The 22720-nt window shown below is 43.1% G+C and overlaps 2 protein-coding genes across 6 annotated transcripts in view; one reads left to right on the forward strand and one right to left on the reverse strand.

Annotated features, from left to right (window-relative positions):
- RMI2 (RecQ mediated genome instability 2) overlaps window positions 1-4021 on the reverse strand; it is a 29158-nt gene extending 25137 nt beyond the window's left edge. For all 4 annotated transcript variants that reach the window (XR_015807252.1, XR_015807250.1, XR_015807251.1 and 1 more), the window contains exon 1: window positions 3690-4021. The gene's annotated coding sequence lies outside the window, so the exon portion shown is untranslated. The remainder of the gene's footprint in view (window positions 1-3689) is intronic.
- A 34-nt stretch (window positions 4022-4055) lies between these two features.
- Window positions 4056-7108, forward strand: SOCS1 (suppressor of cytokine signaling 1). Of its 2 annotated transcripts, none has more exons than XM_014894192.2 (2): window positions 4056-4236; window positions 6124-7108. In XM_014894192.2, exon 2 carries the CDS (start codon window positions 6199-6201, stop codon window positions 6820-6822), a length of 624 nt encoding a protein of 207 aa, XP_014749678.1. In that variant the 5' UTR covers window positions 4056-4236; window positions 6124-6198; the 3' UTR covers window positions 6823-7108. The 2 variants fall into 2 exon arrangements, with proteins under 2 accessions (XP_014749678.1, XP_088030578.1); XM_088174452.1 differs by having other exon boundaries at window positions 4231-4370.
- Window positions 7109-22720: the final 15612 nt, after the last annotated feature.

Below are 22720 nucleotides of genomic sequence, written 5' to 3' on the forward strand. Positions count from 1 at the left end.
GTTTCACTGCATCTGAAAGCAGACTCAGAGACAGTGTGGTGTCTAATTTACTTGCAAAATCAAAGAATTCCGATTTCAAGGGTTTCGTTTAAATGAAAATTCAGATTCTGGAGAAGAAAACAAAACCCACTAAAACAGGAAGGATGGTATTGTGGTTAAGTTTCTAGTATAGGGCTGTGAAGACCTGAATTATGTTCCATTCCTAGCCCTTCTGCAGACTATCTCACTCTCTGACTTCAAGCAAATCACTGAATCACTTGGTGCTTTGGTTCCCCTTTTCTGAAGATGTTGTTGGTGATTCGATCAGTTTAGATACTGAGCACATTCATGTAAGAGCTACCATGTACAGCAGCAGCACAAGAGAGGCTCTAACCTCAAAAGACAAATAGTCAAAATATGTGACCCTATTTACTGAACCATTTTTGCAAGAAAATAGCAATTCTATATTAATTCCCACACTGATCATCCACTTACTATACCAAACTCTAAACAACATGCTGTCCCACAGACACATTGGCCTGCCCATTAATCCAGATTCATAAAAGAATCAGTGTCTGCTTCTATTCTCAAAAGCTAGGAAAAACCTAAAATGGGGAGTGCTTGCTGATTTCCTAAGCCTTTCAGGTTTTCTGATTTTTTTTTTTCCCCAGAGGACTGTCCCTGCAGTGGGGATGAATTCAGCAGGGTGTGGAATGCCCCATAATGGAATTTATACAGGGGAATACCACACATGGTATCACAACCTCCTCTCTCCTGGTGGTTTCAGAGGGTGAGGAAAGGCTTGGAACACAAATAGAGGAAGCTCTGCCTGGATTATTCTGCTGTTAATTGGGCTAAGAGTGGGGTTTGGAAAAACTAACAGGCAAATGTCTCACATATCCCCAACAGACACAGTACTCTCCAGGCCTTCAAAAACATCTTCAGAAACATGCTTTTTTTCTTTTGTTGCCTCCTGGCAGACTGTACCTGGCATCCCTATTCCCAGTGCTTTCTAAACACCCTGTCACCTTTGTCCTGTTTCTAGCCAGTAAACCATGCTCCTGCTGCACAAATGTCCAGAAATTCCTCTGAATTTTCTGTCATTTTTCAAAACAATGTTTACAAAATAGGGCTAAGGACTTATTTTTAACAAAAGCTGAGTTTGTTCTTCATCCTAGCTTTTGGAGCTTTACTGATACGAACCTTCAGAGCAAAAGCATTTGCTTTCCTGCTCTAGAAACAAGGGAGAAAGGAAGATGGGGCAATGTCTCCCAGTAATTTTCTTTCCAGATTTTGCTTTTCTTTTCTGAGACATCAGGTGGGAAGGAAACACAACATGTTTTTCCACATGGAGAAAGATAGGCATTTCACATGGAAGGCTTTACTTACCAAACAGACTCTAAGTCTAATTCACCTTGCAAAAAGCAGCAAGTGCTCCTTAAGCTGCCAGAGCACGGATCAGAATCACCTGGACTGGCAGCAGTGCTTCACCTTCAGTCCTTTATCTAGAGATGTTCCCCCGTGTGCTGTCCAGCAGCCCTGCCCCGGTTCCCATTTCTGCGCTGCCCTCTGCTGGGAACAGTGACGGCGCCCTGGAGCGTCCTGCTGGCACGGAGCTCTTCCCAAGGCACACCCTGCCGGGGGGAAGGCGAGGGACAGGATGCAGAAAGGAAACGGAAGAATGGGAATGGAGGGTTGCAAAAACGAAACGTGAGTGGGTGAAAATGAAGATTTGCCAAAAAAGCTCAACTTGTGGGACCCTTATATCTAAACCCTCAACTCCTATCACAAAATCTTCAACTCACTGTACAAATCTCCTTCACACACTACAGCTGAAGCCCACTTCTCCTGGGCAAGCCTTTCTAAGGCACTTCATGGAGCATTCCGGACCACTCTCATTACGATTCATGTAGGGATGGAGTCAAACTCCTGACACACTTGGCTTCTGGTGTCTAAGCTGGCAGGTTGACTCCATCACTCTCCTCTGCAACTGGGAGTTCACCTACCCATTCTAGCCTTGCCAAACTCTGAAGCTTTGCAACTGAATATTATTACCACATTCTTGCTCAATGAACACGACGTTTTGGACAGACACTTTGTCAGCTGCACTACTCAGTCCATGGCTGACAGACTGCATGTGCACCTGCAGGGTCTTTCTTTCCCCTGTGATCTTACAAAATTAAAAATTACATGAGAGCTAAACAGCTTTCCTGGCACATCTACAGCAACCTCCAGCCAACTCCGTCTCATGTGAGAAACACACACCCCACTGTGCTGCATTACAGCCATGAAGTGCTCTGCCCCTGACAGCCACAGCGACGGCAGGACAAGGCTGCCCCAGCAGCAGGGAGCTCGCTGGGTGCCCCGGGGACTGGGGGAGGAGTTAAGAAGATCTGAGATGTACTTTTGGTTCTGATTTACCTTATCTTGACAGAATTAAGCACTTCAAAAACCTTTCCTTTGAAGAGTGAGAGGGAGGAAGGGGACATGGCTAAGTAGACTTTCAGCTGTTAAGGGCAAGGCCTGGCTGTACCACCCTGTGAACACCAACAGTGCCATATCCAAACCAGCCACAGAATCTACTCCTTCATGGAGCACACTATGCCAAAGCAAAGAGTGGCAATTATTGCATGTTCAAATTCTAAGGAAAGTTTCAGTTCCACCACTCTTTCATGCTTTTGCTTTACACAGTAAAGCAGATGAGCTTCCCCTAGCAGCTTATGCCAAGCCTTGACTAAAGCTCTTTTGCTTTAGAGGAGTCCAAGCATAAAGAGGAGTCTGAGCATTAAGTGAATCTCTGTGCCAGGTCTTAAAATTAATGGCACACTGCTTATCCAAATTCATGGCAACTATGCTCTTGCATGACAGAATATAAGCAGTAAATTTGGTGGCTAAAACATCATCAGAAAATTCCAGATTCACCTATTGTGCATTGGTTGCACATCACTGTAAGGTGTTGTGTTGCCATCAGGTTAAGTCAGTCTGTGACCACACTCGATTTTGAAAATATTTAGTCTCAAAGTAAGAAATACATTCCCTCAACTTTTCATTCCAAAGGACAACCCACAAGGCATTGCCAGCCCCTCTCCCCTTAATCATTTGACAGAGACATTTCCTTTGCATTGTCACAAAAGATCATGTTAACTGCAGGTAAACTTCTTGGCCTTTAAAAAGTGGTGGTTATTACTTTAAGAAACATCTTCATTGGAAGAAAGCACACTTTACCGGGCCTGTTTAAGGGAGCACATAAGACACTGGTGTGGTATTTGAGGTTTGAAATCTCCTTCTGGGTGAGCAGGAGAGCATTCCAAATCTCCTGCACTAGCTGCTGGCAAGGTTATAAATACAGCTGGGATTTGAACAGTTACTTTTAATTCTGATTACTCTGGAGAAAACCCCGGGGAATTTCTGCTTTGAGAACTCAAACCTCAGTGTAGCATCTTCACAGTCTTCTCAGTGGAAGGATCCTAAAGTTGTCTGAATGCTTTTCACACTTTGAACTTATGGGCCTAATATTTTGTCCTTTCTTGAATATTTAAGTCATACATTAAGTCCTCTCACCTCTTCTGTCCACGCTGACCTGTTATCTCTGAGGAGAGCAGCTATTTTCACGTTAAACCCCCCTGCAGTGGTTGCTTGCCTGCTTTTCTTGCTATTTCCCCCCCTACGTTTTGAGGTAGCTGCCAGTCAAAGCCTCATCCATCACCTACCTCTAGTGTCCCCTGGCCTCCCTGGGGCCTCAGAAGGCTCCTGTGCTCGGATTTTTCCCCGCAGCACCTCTCGACCATGCCCACGGCCACCGCCGGCTCCGCCGGGGCTGTCCGAAAATCAAAAGCAAAAAAAGAGCAAAGCCAGACGCAGTCGGATAGAAGAAGAGAGGTTGAAGAGCATCCCCAGCGGCGGGCCGGGGAGCCCGCGGGGCGCTCTCCGGGGCCGGTGCTACAGCTGGCTCGGGGCCACTGAGTGGAAAGCGAAAGTGAACACGGCCACATGTTTTCCGAGAAGGCGGGGGAGGAGCCGAGCCGAGCTCGCCGCGTTAAATAGAAAGCCGGGGCGATGCGCGGCCACAGAGCGCTGGAGGTGCCGCTCGCCCGCCCGCCCGCCCCGCGGCAGCCCCGGCTCGCCGCGGCGCCAGGCAGGGCCCCCGCCGGAGGATGCTCGGCCGGCCGCCGGGGCCAGGACCAGGACTAGCAGCAGGACTGGCACTGGCAGCGTGTGCTGCGCTCCGGGAACGGCCCCCACCCGCGGCACCCCGAGGTAAGGGAGGGTCTCTGCCCCGGGGGGTCCGCGCCAACCGCACCGTGCACCGAGCGGGTTCGGGCGCCGCAGCCAGATGAGCTCAGATTTCGGAGGAATCCTGCCAGATGTGCAAGAGCATGGTGGCTTCGGAGGTCTTTGCCTTTTGATTTTTTTTTTAAATACATTTTTCCCTCCCTTTTTGGCTCAGTGTCTATGCTCAGACAGACCTGTTGTGCCTGGTGTAAAATAGTGGGACAAGCACTAAAGAGAACACGCAGCGGCGTTTGCAGGGCCCCGCGCCGGCGATGGGAGCCGGGACAGCCCCGAGTCCGCAGTGCCCGCACGGCCGCGCCGCCGCCGGCACCAGCCGGGACCAGCCGGGCCCCGGACCCCGCAGAAGGCTCCGCTCCGCCGCAGTCCTGGCACCCTTGTCCCAGATCCCTGCCCTGGCTTTCGGGCTCCGAAGACTGGCATGTCCCCTGTTTGCTCTGTGTGCTTTGGAAAGGCGCTGCAAACTCTTCGCTTAGTTTCCCTACGGCTTCTGCTAGGGAGCCCTTTGATTTTTAGACCTCGGGCTTAGTGCTTATTGCTCCCCAAGGTGTCCTGAAACTGAATTTTAAACTTTAAATACTGAGCGATAATCCTGGCCCGGTAATTGGAAAAACTGGCATCAGTTTCCTTTTGCTGTGCAAAGCAAGCCCAATGCTACTTTCAGCCTGTTACTTGCCAACTTAAGGATTTTATAACCCTCGTAGGTGCTTGAGAAGGTAGTATGACCTAAATGAAAGCAAACATCAAGTTGTTAAATTAGCACAGACAGGAATCCAGCGGCATGCTTTCTTTGAAATCCTCATTAGCATGTTACCCTGAACTGTGAGACGGCTGAGGGATTCATTTCTGAGAATCCTTCAAGGTTTCTCAACAAGCTGCTGCTGCAGATCTATATCTGACTGTAGGGATAAATCCTAAAATCTATGCTTGCCAGTAAGGTCAAGGCAGCCAGCGGAGATGTATTGAACCACACTGTCAGAGGCAGACATTTCAGGCCAAACTCATTCCTGGTGCAGCACTGTTAATTCCTTTGAAGTAACACCAGGGATGAATTTAGTCCCTCATGTTGAAAGATATATCAATAGGAAGCAATTTAGATTGGCCCACTTAAAGTGCACGTGATACAAAAAAGAAAGAGAGACTGCAGAGTAATGCTTTAAGGGTTCACAGAGGTTGATTTGTATAAGCTAGTAGGTTGTAGCATTGCTGTCCCAAGGGAAACTTGGGGGAAATTGCATTTTATGGCTTAACAGGAGAGAGGAAGTAAATTTTAGGATTACTGTGTAAATTGACCGTGTTACAGTCTGCCCCTCCAAGTTACACTTCAGTCATACAATGGCACCTCACCTCACTCTCTTCCCCAATTATCTGGGAACACAGCCTTCACCTGCTTTCTCCTTTTCACACAATGCATGCACCAAAGAACGATATTGTGTGCTGAGTTCTGACATTGTAGTTGGGAAGGCAGAAAAATTGGTAACTCAGTTGTAAAACCTTGTTGATTTGTTCTTTAAAAACTTGAGAATTGGAGACTGTATCTGTGAGATGACTTCTCATTGAGAAGCCATTTGAGTTGCTAGGCGCTTAAAGGGCTCATAGCAGAGAAACTGTATTACCTTCTGTAGCTGCTAATGATCCTTGCTGAATATTTTTGGAGCTTTGGAATTTGCCGTAGTGATAAGTTGCTAATCTTGTCCAAAAGAGAGCAGTTGTTTGCCTGGTGTAAATTGGAAAATGAATATTTTATTATTTTATAATGGGTGGGAGGTGTATCAATGGAAGAGTTGGTCATTCAGCGATTGCAGCCTGTCCCTGGGGATCGATCTCACGCGGTGTCTCTCCTTGGCATTTCAGAGTAGCTGCTGGAAGGCCGCCCTGCCGTAGCCGCTGACGCTATGGAAGACCGCATCGGCTGCTCTCGGCTGTAGGATGGTAGCGCACAGCAAGGTGTCAGCAGATAATGCACTTGGAGCAGACCCAAGGCGGCTTCTTGACCCTCCGGCACGGGATCGCTCACAGGCACGAGGCTTCCAGGGCCCCGGCCGGCCCGGCACTGTGCAGGCACAGGGCAACACACACTTCCGAACCTTTCGCTCCCAGGCGGATTTCAGTAGCATCACTCGAGCCAGCAGCCTGCTGGATGCCTGTGGCTTCTACTGGGGGCCGCTGACTGTCAGTGCTGCCCATGAGAAGCTGAAGTCTGAGCCCGAGGGCACCTTCCTCATCAGGGACAGCACACAAAAGAATTGCTTCTTTGCCATCAGTGTTAAGACTGCAACTGGGCCCACCAGTATCCGGATTAACTTTCAGACTGGGCGTTTCAGCCTGGATGGCAGCAAAGAGACTTTTGACTGTCTTTTTAAGCTGCTGGAACATTACCTAAGCTCCCCGAGGAAGGTACTGGTTACCCCCCTTCGCAAGGTCCGGGTGCAGCCACTGCAGGAGCTCTGCCGGAAAAGCATCGTGAAGACTTTTGGAAAAGAGAACTTAAATCAGATCCCACTCAATCCTGTTTTAAAGGACTATCTGAAATCCTTCCCATTTCAGATATAAGTGCAGCATTAACTGTATAGGGACACATTAGACATGTGTAATGAAATCCAGCTTCCTGGGTTTTTAAATATGTTTGACAGTGAGCAAACTTATTTTTGTAGCAATTTACTGTATTCTGCGATGGAACCTGAACACTTGACTTCTTATGTTTACAAAAACTGTTTGCACAAACCTGGGGTTTTAAAACCCTGGCATAATTTTTCTGCCATGCAGAATATTTTACTATTTTATAATATTTTTAATGATATTAACATAATAAACTTTATTGTCACAGTTTTTAAAAAAACATAGTATCTCTGTTTTTAGTTTTAAAGGCTCTGGCACCTATCCTGCTGGCAGACTAACTGCTTAACTGAGTATGTAAGTGCAGACAGGTCTCCATGTGGTCCTGCTTCTTTGCCCTACCAAATTAGACTGTCTTAGTTCTAGTCCAGCAGGCAGAGGATTTCTGCCTGCAAAAGCCTACAACAAAAAAGGGCAAGCAAGCAGAAAATATACTCAGGGTGGATCTGCCCCGGAGTCCATATCTTTCCTAATCCATGAGAGCAGGGACAATGTATTAAGACTGCAGTGATACATAGTTTTTGACAGAGTAAATCAAACCTTTGACTGAGCAAACTGCACCAATACTGCTTTGCCTTATTTCTGTTGAAACGTGCAAAGCTCTAAGCTAGAAGAAGCTGCTGTCTGACATAACCAAACCTTGGTGGGGAAAAATAAAACTGTCCAGAAATGCTCTTCACACACTTCAAAAGTCTGTGAACGCTGTATCATTGTGGTGCATTGGGGAAAGGATAGCTTAGTTCCCTTTGAAAATTTGCATACACAAATGGCAAAGGTGCAGACATCCTTAGACCTAAAAAAGATGTTTCTCATCTTAAATTCCTCTTGGTCTACAGAGCAGAGACTTGACATGTTAAAATAATCTATTACTTAGCTCCATGACAGGATCCAGAGAGCATAAGCCTCTACATTTGCAGCTGTAATTTCTAGTGGCTAAACTGCATTCAGAGAAAGTTAAGGTACATTAGACTGTGCTGTTTCCATCTGCTCAGGAAACACAAAAACAGTGCCCCCAGAAACTGCAGCTATGAATGACTTGAGATGCCTGAGTTGGCAGTGTCACCTGCATTATGAGAAAGTAATTCTCTCCCCCAAGCATTTCCTGAAATCCATGAAAAACTTACTTAGAAAACCAGCTGAACCAAATCACTTCAAAGAAGGCAGAGTCTTTCACAGAAATGTACTCTATCAGCCCAGATCTACAAGTGCTTACAGGAACTGCAAGCAGTAAATGAAGTCATCTTCAGAGTTTGGGAAGACAAAAGGTCTCTCCCCCTACTGTAATTCACATTCCTTTTAAAGATAAAGCCACTTTTAGAAGACACTGAGTGTATGTTCTATAGTGATCCTTACTGAATCATTTGTTTAATATTTACCAAATCAGCTCTTACTTCATTGATGTTACTTTGGAATAAATAGGTTTCCTCCTAAGACATGACTAAGGATCACTCAGTGCATTGGACATTATGAAAAAAAGGAAAAAGAACACACAGGCAGTATCATGTGAGTTTCTGGTATGTTGCTTCCCTAAAAATGTTCTTTGGATCAGTCCTAAAACAGAAGAAAGCATTTCTGCTTAAGTCTAAAGCTGGATGTAGTTGTCAAATGATGCATTTTCCCACAGCAGCTGCAAGGATATAAATTTGGGAAGTCGTGAATGCTGTGCTATGCAGCAGATAGGAGACTGGAGCAAAGCTACTGCCTGAATGTGAATAGCATTGTTAAACTCTTTAAAAAAGTCTTTGCAGGGTGAAGGCTGCCAGACTGGTTTGCTGTCAGCAGAGATTGTTATCCCTTTCCCATACTCTTTTTCCCAGCTCCACTCTAGTTCTTTTAACCCTTCAGGCTCCAAACTAATGGCTCCTGCCCTGCTATACAGAAGAGTGTCTACATGACGGCATTACTGGTAGAACAAGCAAAATGTAACTTGCTTCTCTGCTACCTCTGAGAAAACCAAGAAAAACTAGACCTAGATATAGAATAACTGGCTTCCTACTGAGAGGTGTGGAACGAAAAGTACAAGGATGGAGTCAATTTCATTTTCTTCCGGCAGAAACAAAGCCGTTTACTTTCTCTCTTCTATTGCTTTAGAGCAAGTTTAGCAGAAATATCCTTCCACATGAGGTGCCTAAATACCTTCATTTTATCTTTATTATGAAATGCAAATATGGAATAGCTCAGAAAAAATCCATAACCGAAACCATAAATAAGGACGAGAAGGTCAGAATTGCATAAAATATCTCTTAAGAGGAGACAAAGCTGACTTGTATTTTTAAATTACATTAGCTTTACCTGCCTTATTTTTCTTCCCCTTCCTTTCTTTGTCTCTCTCTCTCCCCAGCATACAATTCAGTGGCCAAGTAGATCTTCCTTCTAGTAGGAATAAGGAAATCCTAACCACAGGATGTGTGTTCACAATATCACTCTGACCTTACTTCTGTGAGAGCAAATGAAAAGCTCTCTAAAATGTCTGCTTACCTGTGTACACTGATTTATTGGTAGTGGCACATCTGAGGGGCACAGCAGGAATCTCCTGAATATTTCTGATGTAATTTCAGCTGTCAAATCTCTCATCCTCAGTTTTATTTGAGTACCAGCAATATCAAATAGGGAATTTGCAGTACTCTGCACCTAAAGCAATAGAAACATGCAACAGATTTTACTCCTCCTGCTAAATGAACAGTGGTGATTCGAGTCCCTTCCCTCACCCAGCTCCTTTGACCTTTTGACTGTGGCTGAAAAGTGAAGTAAACAATCAATCTGTTAAAGGACTGTGGGAGAATTTGGGCCATGTTCAGCACGGCAAAGGCATGCTTTTGAAGAGGCTGCAATATTTCCAGTTAGTGGGGAAGGGACAGCTTTGAAATAATGCCCTTTACAGGGTGGCTGTGTCCCCAGGCTGGGCTGAGCAGGGCCCTGCCAGGCCCGGCCCTATTCCCGGGACTCCACACAACTGAGGCCTCCTCACCTGAAACACGTTCATGTTGCGAGTAGTTAAATTACATACTATGGAAGCGGTGTAAAACACTTGCTAACGAGCAGGGCCAATTAATAGAGCAGTGAATTTCAGAAAGCTGTTGATTTAAGCTGTGGAGAGCTAATGAGGGCTCAGGAGGAGGAGCTTGTTGAACGCTCAGCCAAGCAGGGCCGTTGCCGCGCTCAGGCTGTGGTCACACTAATTCTGTTATGATTGAAGTCATTTACAAGAAGTGAGGCTTCAGCTGCAGTCAGCACTGATGCTATTTTCAACAGACAAGAAAAAAAGTGTCCCCCAGGGCAACACGCTGCCCGTATCTAGCCATCAATACCGTTCACCGTGCTCGAAGTGAATCCTCGGTTGAGCAGCCCCTCCGCCTCCCGAGCCCTCTCAGAGCCAGGGTCAGCCCTTGCCCCTGTGCGGGGCTGGCATTCACACCCTGCTCCTCCTGCCCCCTCCATTCACCGTGCCAGCAGCTGTGTGAGCAATGCATTCATTCATTGATTCCACTGGCTTGACACAAAGGCAGCCTAACAGGCACTTAATTTGGACAACACGTGGCTTTCTATGCAAAGCCTAAGCTAACAACTGCCCATGCCATAACTTTCCAGGAAGTTTCTCTCAATTGCCACAAAGTGCCATTCAAGACTTTTCATTGCCTCTGACTTGTAATACTTCTGCATAACTCAGATCCTGTCACTATATGTGTAGTTTTCATCCACAGCTGTTTCCCAGCACAGCAGCCAAATTTGCAACACTCTAGTCCAATTTTCTCCTTGTGTCACCATGGAATAACAGAAACATGGGCCAGCAGGAAGTGTAAAGAGAAGCCCAACTTCTCCCACACAAACCACTGCTCAAGTAGGGCAAAGCAGCAAAGGCCAAAGAGTCAGAATATAAACTCCTAACTGACAAACAGCTGAGTTACCCACATGCCAGAAGTATTTCCCCTCTCTCTGCAGCTCAGTGACATACTTTGGATGTAGCTATTGAAGACAAGAATGATAGATGATTGTGCATAGCAAAACAATTTCGCTATCGTATTCAGCTATGAGAGGAGCAGATACATTGTGAAGATGGAATATCAGCCAAACAGAATAAAGCAAATAACTAACTGTACCATAAGCCCCATTTTCCCAGTATCCTTCATTCTGTTCTTCTTCATAATTTTAGTAAGGCAAAGTAGGAACACTTTTCTGTTGTCATTTTAATCTCAGTTACTCTTTCAGTTATTCTTTGTAGCTCCCAGCCATATAAAAGAATGGTAAATCTGGTCATCTGGTCTTAAAGAGAATCGGAAGATACCATCCAGACATCTGTAGTAAAATTTTAGGTCGACCAAAATCAATTTCCAGGGAATGACTGACTTTTCTGCAGATAGTTTTATTAAATAACAGTAAGTATCTTTTAAAAATTATATGCAAGAGCTATGATTGCATCACAAAGATTTCTTACTTGATAGAGCATCAACAAACTCACAGGCTGAGAGTGCTCTGTTTTGATGTTGTGTGTACACAAGGCTGTGTGCAATTTCCTACCCCCATTCCTTGCTGCTCTGCAGAGTATTTGCAAATCAACCCTGTGCCCTTCAAATTGAAACTGCCCTTCAAACCAAACTTTCCCCAAATCAACTTCCCTAGAGTAGAAACTAATTATTACTGGAATTTGAGTCAGATTGAACTTTCAGGCTGAGATTTTAGGTATCCTCTCTGGGATTTGAACAACTTCTGGTTCCCAGACTGAGCACTGAAAACAGCAGTGACCATAAAATATTGTCCCCAAAACATTACAACACAGACTGAGGCTTACAGATTTTGTAATTCTCAATGTAATAGTCTCATTTGGTTATTTTTTGACCTGCCTGTGTTCCATCAGTGTTCAGACAGTCTAGACAGATCTGGAGGTGGAGCTGGTACATCCTAGAAACTCATGAAACTGAAGTAGGATAGGTATTATTTCTAACATTAGCATTAGGGTGAATCTGGGAGATACATCTGCTACACAACAAGTAAGGTTGGTAGCTATTTTCTTAACTCTGCCCAGAGAAATAACAATAAACCTTTTTGCTAGACTTTTCCGGCATCTATTCTACAAACACAATCTGTTCAGAAATAGCTTTGACAAATGTTTCAGAAATTATTTTGTTTTCTGTCACACTTACATTCTCATTTGCTCTCACCAGGTAAGTTGTTCACACCAGCTAATTTAAACAGCTGGATTAGATGAAAATCAGAAGCTTTCAGAAAGTTGCATAACTGCCAGGACCTGCCAACTAGGTGCCTAAAACACATTGTGTGAACCCTTCCCCACTTTTCTCTCTAGTTCCCAGAAAGGCCAGCTATACAAAGTAAAATGAAGTGAGAAAGGTTTACAGTGTTATATGCAACTGCTTTCTGTTTAAAATAAACTGAAACTACATTTTAGTACCTCAAGCCTTTTTCAGCTTGAGATAAGATCTTCCCTTTACAAGTACAGAATCTTCTTTATCTAATCTCTCACAGTCAGTCAACAATTACATGATTAACGGTAAATCCATCGCTGGCCTAAGACTAAATGTATTATGTATAATTCACTCTCTTATGCAAATGCAGGTATTTTTGTTTTGAAGAAGCAGAAGATACTATGCTTTTGTAGGAAAAGGAGAAAATTCTTGTCAATGTCTGTAAAACTGGCAGCCAACAGCAGTTTTTCACAGACAAGACATTAGAACAGCACAGTAGTCCTGAGCACAAGCACACTCTTGTAGCCCAAGCTCTGCATTGTATCATGTACCTGCTACCTCTTGTATGTGTTCAGCATGCACCCTATTTGTATAATTATATGCAAAGTAGATTTGGTGCCTTTCTTAAATAAAAATTCTCAGTTCCAGTATTCTCAGGCCAGTACATTTGGTAATGTAATTTTGATTTTCATACAAGTTTCTGGCTACTGTAAATTTTCTCATTATTATTGCTGCACAGGACAAGCTGAGACTGTGTCAGGCTGAGCTGTGATAACAGAACATACCATCAACCTGCTGTTCAAGCAGAGTTTGCTGTAGTTTTCCTCTCTATGGATGCTGATCACAAAGATTTAGGTGTACAATCACATTTACGACCAATATTGTTCTTCTAATTTGTCAGCTATGCTGACAATGATTCCTCTGAGTTTCTGGTCTGTAAAGAAAAGGAGAAGAGGCTGCAGTGAGAGAAATGTTTGACCTGACAGGGAAATCACTGCTGCCCAGGGAGCAGAGCTATCTAAATCACCCCAAGGTTCATGCCCTCAGTGCTGTGGTGCACTCCCAGCAATTGGGACGTGCATGTGCTGCTGTTACTCCTCACCTTGCTGAACAAAGCACTTCACTCCTTGCTGGAGTGGATAACTGAGGCAACAAGAGTCTAGAAGGATGCTCAGGGATGAGTGTTTGCACACAGGGATGGTGATTCCTCCATCTTCCTCTAAAGCCTGAGAAGCCAGACACAATAAGCACCTCACAGAGTGGTGTGGGTGACCTTCTCAGCTGCCCTGTTTGTCTTTAGGGCCATTACTGTCATGGTCCAGGTCACATTGCCGTTTAGGGATGTTGTAAAGGGATTTCTTAACAGGCTGCAGTGTTTATTTGTCCTTGGGAATTAAATAAGAATATCTCACCTAATTTTTGTGTTGCAGTTGTAAAGGTCTCAAGCACTGGTGAGATTAAATGTCTTCAGCTTTGTGCTAGGGGCAACACAGTTCTGAGGACTTCCAGCTTAGTAGAGAACACACCTGGAACACTTGCTAAGTTCTAATATGCAAAATTAAAAGAGTTGCCTACTCTGGCTTTGAATTTCAGGAGTAGGAGCCATGTTCATACTGGTCAGAGGGATTTTCTGTGGAGTCTAAATGCAAATAAAGGAGCAGAGAGTGAGAAAGAATGTGAATCAGTAGGGCCTACTGAAGCTGTAAGGCACAAAGGATGATCCAGTTAGGCACACAAGTAGTTGGGATAGGAAAAGAAAATAGGAAAGAACAGAAGTCCAGCCCTTGGCTGAAGTGCTACTGAAATGAGGCTTAGGACTCTGAACTCCAAACAAGGAAATCTTCTCTTGCCCTGTGATTCTGGAATCTTGCATGATATAGTTTGAGTTTCATTTTGGGCTCTGCCAGTATATTATTCTCTGCATGATACTACTTTTCTTGCAATGTCCCCCTAGCTTTTATATGGATAATTTAGTCTGATTTTCACAGCATATAGCAGACTGTGTATCATCTTTTTTTTTTTTGACCCTTAGACACAACTACAAGTGTGTCAGAATACTCAGTAAAGAGAGAGATAAACTATGAGCTGGGTTTTGAAAGAATTGCACAGGGAATAACAACTGCAAGGGCATACAGGTGGTTCTCACAAGGTCTCTTGCCAGCTCTAAACTCCATTACAGAAATGGAGTCCCAGGTGCAGAACAGTTCTATACCTAGTTTAGAACTTCTAACTCTAAGATTCAGGCCTGCTGTGTAATCCAGCATAGTTCAAAACTGCTCCGCTTCCACTGACAACAATGAAGGCCTGAGCCTTTATTGAGGACTTAAAGAAGCCAGTTATTTTCCATACAATTTAAGCTATTGTTAGTCCAAATTTTTAAAACTTGAACTGACTGCAAGTCAGTTTTAACAGCCTCTAGTGCTTGAGCTGAAATGAATGCAATCCCTTTTTATTGAAGCTTAATCTACATTAAGGATACAATTAAGATAATGTGCTGATTGAAGAGGATAAAAAGGAAGAGACACCTTTTAGGCAGCATCTTTTTAAATAACCTTTAGCAAAGTATTTATGAAACTCCCCCAGTCTGAGTCATGAAGTGTTTATGGTGCAGACAGATTATGAAAGTAGCTTGGTCTCAGTAGTTCTAAAACATACAGAAGTGGCTTAATTTTAACTATTCTCTGTTGGGTTATGTGATCATTTCTACATTTGTACTAGGATGGCTCTGGCCAAGTGGGGCTCAGAAAGTTCTTCAAAATAGCACCTTGAAAATTTGTTGAGAATCTAGAGCCTTGACCTGCAGAGACTATGTGGCACCACATCAAAACTTTTTAAATTCAAAGTAAGAATAAGTACAGTCTCCACTCACTTTAATTTTCTGCAGCTTTTTCTTTTAGTTAGTTACATAATGAGAAGCAAAGGTTGTAGAGTAAATCACTAGTGCAACAGGCACTGGCATTCAAACACAAGGAAAACAAATCTCTTCCTTTTAATTCAAGTCCATCCGGCTTCCCATGATTTCCTGTTCTCCAGTGCAGTTCAGTTCCTAGGAAGAGTTGCACAATACAGATGCACTGTTGCCTGTGCTAACAAAGTAATTGACCTGCCATGAAAAAGCTGGCATAAATATTATCTCCTCCTGGTAACTACTAACAGCTAAATTGCATGTGGTAATAATCCTTTTTGCTATTAATGTACTTTTAAACAGACATAATGTTTAAAAATCTAAACAGAACAAATAGTAGCATGCCCTGCTCCATACAGGATGTACAATAAATGACACATTTACTGTAAAACAACTACATCAGCTCTACCACAGTTAAATAACATATCTCCCAGTCACAGCCATCGAAATCTGCTGGTCAGATATGATTCTCCGGGAAATTAAGGGAGGAGGGAAAGCATGAAACAATTCTTTCTAATGTTATTGCATGGGGGGAGGGGAGCAACCATCTTTCCACTGGACTCAGTTTCTGCTTCATGAATCAATTCATGCTTTCTGCTCTATATAGTTCAATACAAAGAGGTCTGAGGAGCATGAACTTGTCAATATTCAAAATCAAATTTTACTGTAAGTCTAAATGAAAGAAATATATGATCAGCTTGGAACTCAGACTAGCAAACACTAGTCCTGCTTTGGAAATACTCCAGTCTGTGACCTTTGTCTCAGCCATTTTAGGAAACAGAGCTGATAACCCAGGAGTAAGTCCAAGAAAATAAATTAAGCATCTGGAAACTGCATAGGAGTGTGCTTAGGAGACAGAATAAGGATTTGACAGTGAACAAATAAAATCCAGAAAGATTTCTGGAGCAATGACTAGATCACAGGATTTCTCAGGCATAGGGAGCAACTGAAGCAGCAGCTTGCAGACCTCCCCTGCTCTCTTCTGCTCAGCCAGAGATGCCCTAGGGATGCCCCACTGTTGCACAGCCTTCACAGGCCACAGTGCCTTCCCCTCTGCCACAGAAACCTGTGCAGTGCAGGACCTTCACCTCTGAGGAAGGCAACAAGGACTGAAACCAAATCCACTCCTGGCACTGGATGTGTTTGGCTGCTGAGGGAAGGAAAACTCTTGGCAACAACTACAACATCAGGATTTTCATGTTGGACTGTGAAATACTGTGAAAGGCCAAGCCCATCCATACACCTAAAACAACCATTTCCCAAGACCAAAAGTATAAAAAGGAGAACTTCTCAAGAACTAAATACTTCCATAAATCTCTGCTGAAGCTGGGTAAGTTTTCCTATGGATCATAGAGGCAGCAAAAGCAGAACTGGATCACACACGTATCAGGCTAACACAACAGGTGTTCTCCCTCCTAGGACTAGTCAAGAGTCTTGATTTTAGTACAAAAATTACTCACTGTGTGGCCCATCACATAACATCACCTGGTTTCCACCAGTCAGTTCTACCTGTGAAGTATCTGCATAGCTCTGACAGTAACAGAAACAGGGTGTCAGTACTGACAGAAAATTCAGGAGTACAAGAAAGTCAGAAGTCCTTCCTCGCCAGTTCTTCTTGCATAGACAGAAAGTGCATGACCTAATTCAGGAAAATCAGTTTGCAGATCAGAACATTAGTCTTCCATCTGCCATCTCACCAATGATAACCTTGAATGTGGTGGCTCTTATATTTCAGGAGTGCCAGTGCTCAGATGCTTAGAGGCTCTGTTCTGATTTTTAGCACTTGATGTGAGTAACACTGAGATTTCTTTTCAGGATTTTGCTTTGTCCTTTGTTTTACTTTGACAATCCCAAAGGATATAGCTAAAAATCATAGTCATATTTGGGTCAAGATTTTCACATTTGATTACAGAATTTCTTGGAAAAAATTATTTGCCTGGGAATCAGAGAGAAATTTGTGTATTAATTTCCATTAATATAGTATAATTCTAATAGCTGGATTTTTGATCAATACCTTGCTACAGTTCTTATGGAAAGTGTTTGCACTCACAAATAATCTAGGAGATGGGAGCCCTCTTAAAAAAACTTCTGCTGGCTTCAGAAGCCTTGAAAAACTCTGACAATGCAACCAGGCTGCAAGTAAGCAAGGAAGAGATAGGCAAAAGTGACAAGTGTGGCTGTTCTGAATCCTTCACCCTCAAAAAGCTGGAAAATACATGGTAGGGGAAGGGGATCATGCCCTCACACATAAGTAAAAGTGGGGAATTTCCCTCCTCTTCCCAAGGAAAAAATCTATAAGGAAACTATTGTGGCATTTCCCTGTGTGTCTCCTCCTGTATGATTTCCAAAATTGCTGTTACACAAGTTGTGGAATCTGCCCTTTCCCTTCCAAGTGGGAGGGGGCAGGCACAGACTTGCTGGAGCTGGATGACAGCAAAGGACAGAGGTAGGCAGACTTTCTCACCCTGTTTCTATACTGGCACGAGTAAGAAATTCTGTAGTGCAGGAAGAGCTGGTTCTGAGCCAACCTACTCAGGCTCTCAGCAAGCATTAGTCATTTTGATAATAGTGTAAATACAGCCACCCAGCTACTGCTTGGCAAGCCTGAATGTCTGTGCCATGTGCTGATAGAAGGAGTCCCAGGCACCCATACCAGCTGAAAGATAGGCTGCCAGTGGCTGGGGGAAAGTGAAACAGGGGGTGGGTGTAGTGTGAGCACACAAAGACACCTGTTGGGCCAAGCAATATACTCAGGTAAGTGAGAACAAAGGAGAGACTGCTGGACTTTTTGCAAGAAATGATGGAAACAGTTACCATTGGGAAAGTGGTGCCTGTTCACTCGTTACGATGTTGCTATTTGAAATTTCCACGATTTTCCTTGAAATGGTGATTGCTACACTTTGAAGTCCTTACTTGGTAGGGCAAATGCATTAACTCATGGAAAATGAAAAAGGATCTCATTTCATCCAAGGAACTGTAAGGTAATTCCTTTAACCATTCATGCATGGCAGATCCTACTCCTCTTTCTAGCAGATAATTCTTTCCATTTCCCACATAAACACTGCAGTGCCCTCAGTCTGTTCCTGTAACTGAGTGGTTGATCCTCCAAGCTGAAACTAGTAAGCAGGTTAAAAAAAGCTCTGAAAACGCAGACTTATCCATAGTGTTTAGGTTGTCTCCACCCTTTTACCTTTAAAAGTGTTAAAAGTAACCTGAATGAGTTAGTCCAAGTAGCTGGAACCCACAACAGCCAATATAACCTTTCTTTGAGTTACTCTAAATCAAAGCTGCTCAAGTCTGGTAAATGAAACCAGTTTAAATCCACATTTTGCGTTCCTGAAAATGAAATTTTACTCCATGATTTAATTTTTATATTTTTTTTTTGTGAGCCAGAAATGGCCAGAAGGCTGCTGGCTGTGTATTTTGCATGATAGAAACAATGCAGGCAGAGCGTTTTTTAAACAATTCAAGAGTGTGGTGTCACAGACAGCTGTGACAATCCTTCCCTCTCAACCTGGCCTTTCTCCATTCCCACTCCAGGGCCATGGAATACTATGGTGGATCCTTTATGATGGCTCTCAGACCATCTAGACCCAAGACAACTTGTTATTTTAGGGGGAAAAACATCCAGTCATGTTACTGTAAGGAAAAAAAAATGGCTAAAAAAAGTGTCCAAGAAATGTGGGAACTGGTGCCAAGCAGAGCAGGAGCATGTGGCTGGGATGGGCCAGTTCCTGTTTGTTTACAAAACTGGCAAACCCACCTTGCAGAACATCAATAAAAGACAAACTTCTCATTCCAGACCAGAGTCATTGGACAGCTATTGCAGGAACCTGCTGCTGAGTTTGGAAAAATCAGACTGGAAATAAAATACTGAACTGAAAGCACATATCCCATAGCTGAGAGAAATAATTCACAGTCTATAATTAATGTGATACATAGATCCAAAAAATATGTAAAGTGATTGACTTTGCTAATTCTGTCATAGAAAGTGCCTTTCTGATATAAAAATCATGAAGAAAAAGTTGAGTACAAACGTCCTATCTCTTAATTCTCCAGGAAGGATAAGTTTAAACTTTAAATACTGAATTTAGATTTCATAGCAAAAAAAAATTAAACAGCCCAAACCCCAACCAACAATCCCAAACTAAAACAAAATAGCTGTAATTAAGACTGAATACTTACAGAGTAAAATGAAAGACTGCCCAAGAGAAAAAACATGTCACTGACCAATCAAAGAATATTTCAAATTAGGCAAAATTCTCATTGAATTTGCTGCAGAAAGTTGACAGTGACCACAAAACTGATTTTCAAAGAAATCTCAAAAAATTGGAGTTCTTCCCAAAACATAAGAAATTTCCTTTGTGCAGAAAGTAATTGAGGGGCTGGAGAAAAAGCAGCTAGTTTTATTTGGGTAATTACATCTTCTGCATCAGGTTGGATTTAATTTGTGATTTCATGGGTATGGCCATAAAATGTTAGCTTTGCACAAGCCCTGCTCTCCTCAGGGGAGAGCTGCAGCTGAGTAAGAGCCTGAGTGTCTGATCCAAAAGCTATTGGCAATGGAGAGAACATTTCCAGTGATCTGTGGAGGTCTGGACCTCAGAAGAGGAAGAAATAGCAGAGTCTGTTCTGAGGGCACAAAGAACCAAAGCCTCCTGGCCAACAGCAGACACATGCAGGGACTGCCACAAGGCTTCCTTTGGATGACTGGTACATACACATTGTCCCTGCTTCAAAGAAGGCATACAAGACAATACCGAGTTCTTGGAACTCAGGGAAGAGGAAGGAATAAAGGAGGGGGGAAAACAACAGTAAAACTTACTGGAATTATTTTCATAGAAAATGTGGTTGGTTACTGTAATTTGGAAAGATGATTATTGCGATCTGCCTGTTGGCAATTCCTTGAGAAGAACGAGCAGGCTTTAGGCTACGAGGTTTATTTTCTTGCACAGGAGCTGTTAAGTCCTTTCATCTTGCTGCAGAATATTTTTTTAAAACTTTAGCTTTCTCAGTGTTTGAATCATACATGAGGTAAGAGAGTAGCTCTGTGAGAGAACCCATCAGGACAGTGGTTAGTTCCTTCCTGGAGGATGTTCTTCCCACTCAAGGAAGCAGCAAGGACTGTGGGCTAAGGCCGGGTGCTGAGCCTGCTGTGCTTTGGTTACTCCTGGCTGCAGAACACGGCATGGACTTAATGAGGGCTAGAGAGAGAACAAAAGGGGCCATAAACCAACTGCTCTGCTACAATATAGTCTCACCTCAACTCAGTGCAACAGAATCAACCCTTGGCAGGGCTGGGACAGGACAAATTAACTTTTTCACTGTTCACTGACTAGCAAAGTACTTCAATGGCACAGAGATCCCTGCCAGGATCATGTGTCTCTCTGTCTTTCTGCCTGTAGCAGAACTTGGCACACTTGTGCTGTCTGAAAGTGCTTCAGATGCAGCATGCACAGCACCAGGGAACTCAGCTGTCCTAGGAAACACCAAAGGAATATACAACAGGGATTTACTTGTTCCCACACATTCACAAAAAACAACAGCTCAATTGCACTAGAAGCAAGAGCTGACTTACAAATCTGAAACGAAAGAGGATATTATGGTGTACATCAACAAAATGTTCCCAGGCACATTTCTGGAGAAATGACTAGTCAGCTAGTAAAAGTATTTTAACCAGATTTGCACAGCTCTTGTCAAATATGCTCAAACATGTTTGCAGAGAAACATTCAATGTGGCACATGCACGTGGATGTCAGTTCCAGTGACATGCTCTCTGCACACTTGAATTGTCCTGACAGTACCGTAGCAGCAAAAGCTGCTAAAATAGTTGTTTATAAAGGGGGCACAGGAGGTCAGCTCAACACGAGAAGTGACTGTAACTTTCAGTAAAGTGCCCGTTCAGTGAACCGGGTCTGGGATGCGTTGTGCTTTTGTAGTTCAAAGGGAGCATCTCTCTACACGCTTGGCTTTTAACACCATCCCTCCATGTGATTAAAGAAAGCCACAAGAAAGAGGTTTCTACATTATTATCTCTTCCTGGAAAACAAACCTGTCTGTTTCCCCGAAGTTTGCTGGTACAGAATTATGCAGCTTTAAAGGCAGCCAGACATTTTGGCTGCCCGTCCACTTGCTTTCCTTGCAGCTGTCATTATCTCTGTTTTACTTTACCTGAACTTAACAACCCCTCACTCCCTTTCCTCCTCGGTTTCAGTAACTCTTCAAAATGAAAATCAATAGTGCTCCTTTTACTCCAAAGTACAGGCTTTCAGATAATCACGTCATATTGTGCAGCAGCTGCTTGGAGCCTGTGTGGCAGAAATAGCCCTCGGATGAAGGGTTTCCAGTAAAGAAGCTGCCTTTTTCTAGCATTTCACTCTTAACTTGTTACATTGGTTTAGATCAACACTGGGTTTTTATCAAGGGATTCAAGTGACATGTTAGTGGCATGGCTAAGAAAACTTATAAAGCTTTTAAAAAGTATTTCATCTAAGAGACACTAAATAAGCACAGATCTGAGTCAGTGGATTTAATTCCTGTCAAATGGTCATTGAATTAAACCAAAATTACCTCAAACCTCTCATTAACAGAACTGCATGTGTAATATAAGTTTCTGTTTTGCTTTTAACAGTATTGTAAATGGATTATAGTAATCCTACTTCTTTTTAAGAAACTTGTCCTCATGACAGATACATGAAAGGCCTCGGGAAACCCCCTCCCTCTTCCTCTAGAAGTGACAGGTTTGTGAGGAAGAGTTGTCATTGCAAAAATCTGGACATAATTTAACAAATTTTCCCAGCAGACAGGGCCAGAGCCACACACAGAGGATCCAGGGCAGCCTTCCTGGTGCTGCTGGAGCTGTGCAGATGGGTGGCCTGGCCCCTCCCTGGGAGGGAACAGCACAAACTGAAAGAACTGAGCACTGAAAGTGAATGTGCTACAGCTGACAGTTCTCATAATCCAAGTTATCTGAAATACCAGATCACTTCAGAGACAAGCCATGTTTCTGTCAGTACTGTGGAGAAGCTGACTTCTATAAACTTTTAAGGAGTTCACAGTATAAGTGACACATGGAAAACCTGAAAGTGGCATATTCTGAGAAACATGGTGACAGGGTTGTGGGCAAGGCAAATTTTTGCATTTTTTTAATCTTCGGTCTTTTTTTAAAGAAAGTTTAGCTCTTCTGTCTTTGGAATATTTTATATATACTACAAATAGAGATGACTTTGTGGTGAATTGTGGTACCATAATATAAATGCAACTAATTGTCCTTCTGCTTTGTAAGATATACATGGACATAACTGCCCCTCTGGTGTGTCCATGGGACAGAAGTCACCCAGTTAAATATTTCTCTTTTCCCCTACCATCAACTAGTGTGATCTGTCTCCTTAAGTTTCATTTACCTCATCTGCTGTAATCACAGAGTGAACTCGCAAGAGCAGAAATAGCAGTTAAAGACAGATGTTTTAGTCTTAAAAAAGATCCAAAGCTTCCTTTTAAGGGGCTCATCTCTTTTAGTAAGAATAACTGAATTCAACATTGCCACAACATAATTTATGATTAAGCTATTTTTGGTTAAAGTTAAAAGATTTCTAAGAAGAAATTATTATAACTTTCCTTTTCCCCCAGAATGCTGTTGTGTAGAGGAAACTTTGGTTTATAAGTAGAGAGCTAGAGAAACAAAGAGCAAAACCAATCAAAATTTACAAGTGTGACGTTTGGCTAAGAGGCT

The sequence above is a fragment of the Sturnus vulgaris genome, chromosome 16 (genome assembly GCF_052056855.1).
Source record: "Sturnus vulgaris isolate bStuVul1 chromosome 16, bStuVul1.hap1, whole genome shotgun sequence".
Taxonomy (NCBI): domain Eukaryota; kingdom Metazoa; phylum Chordata; class Aves; order Passeriformes; family Sturnidae; genus Sturnus; species Sturnus vulgaris.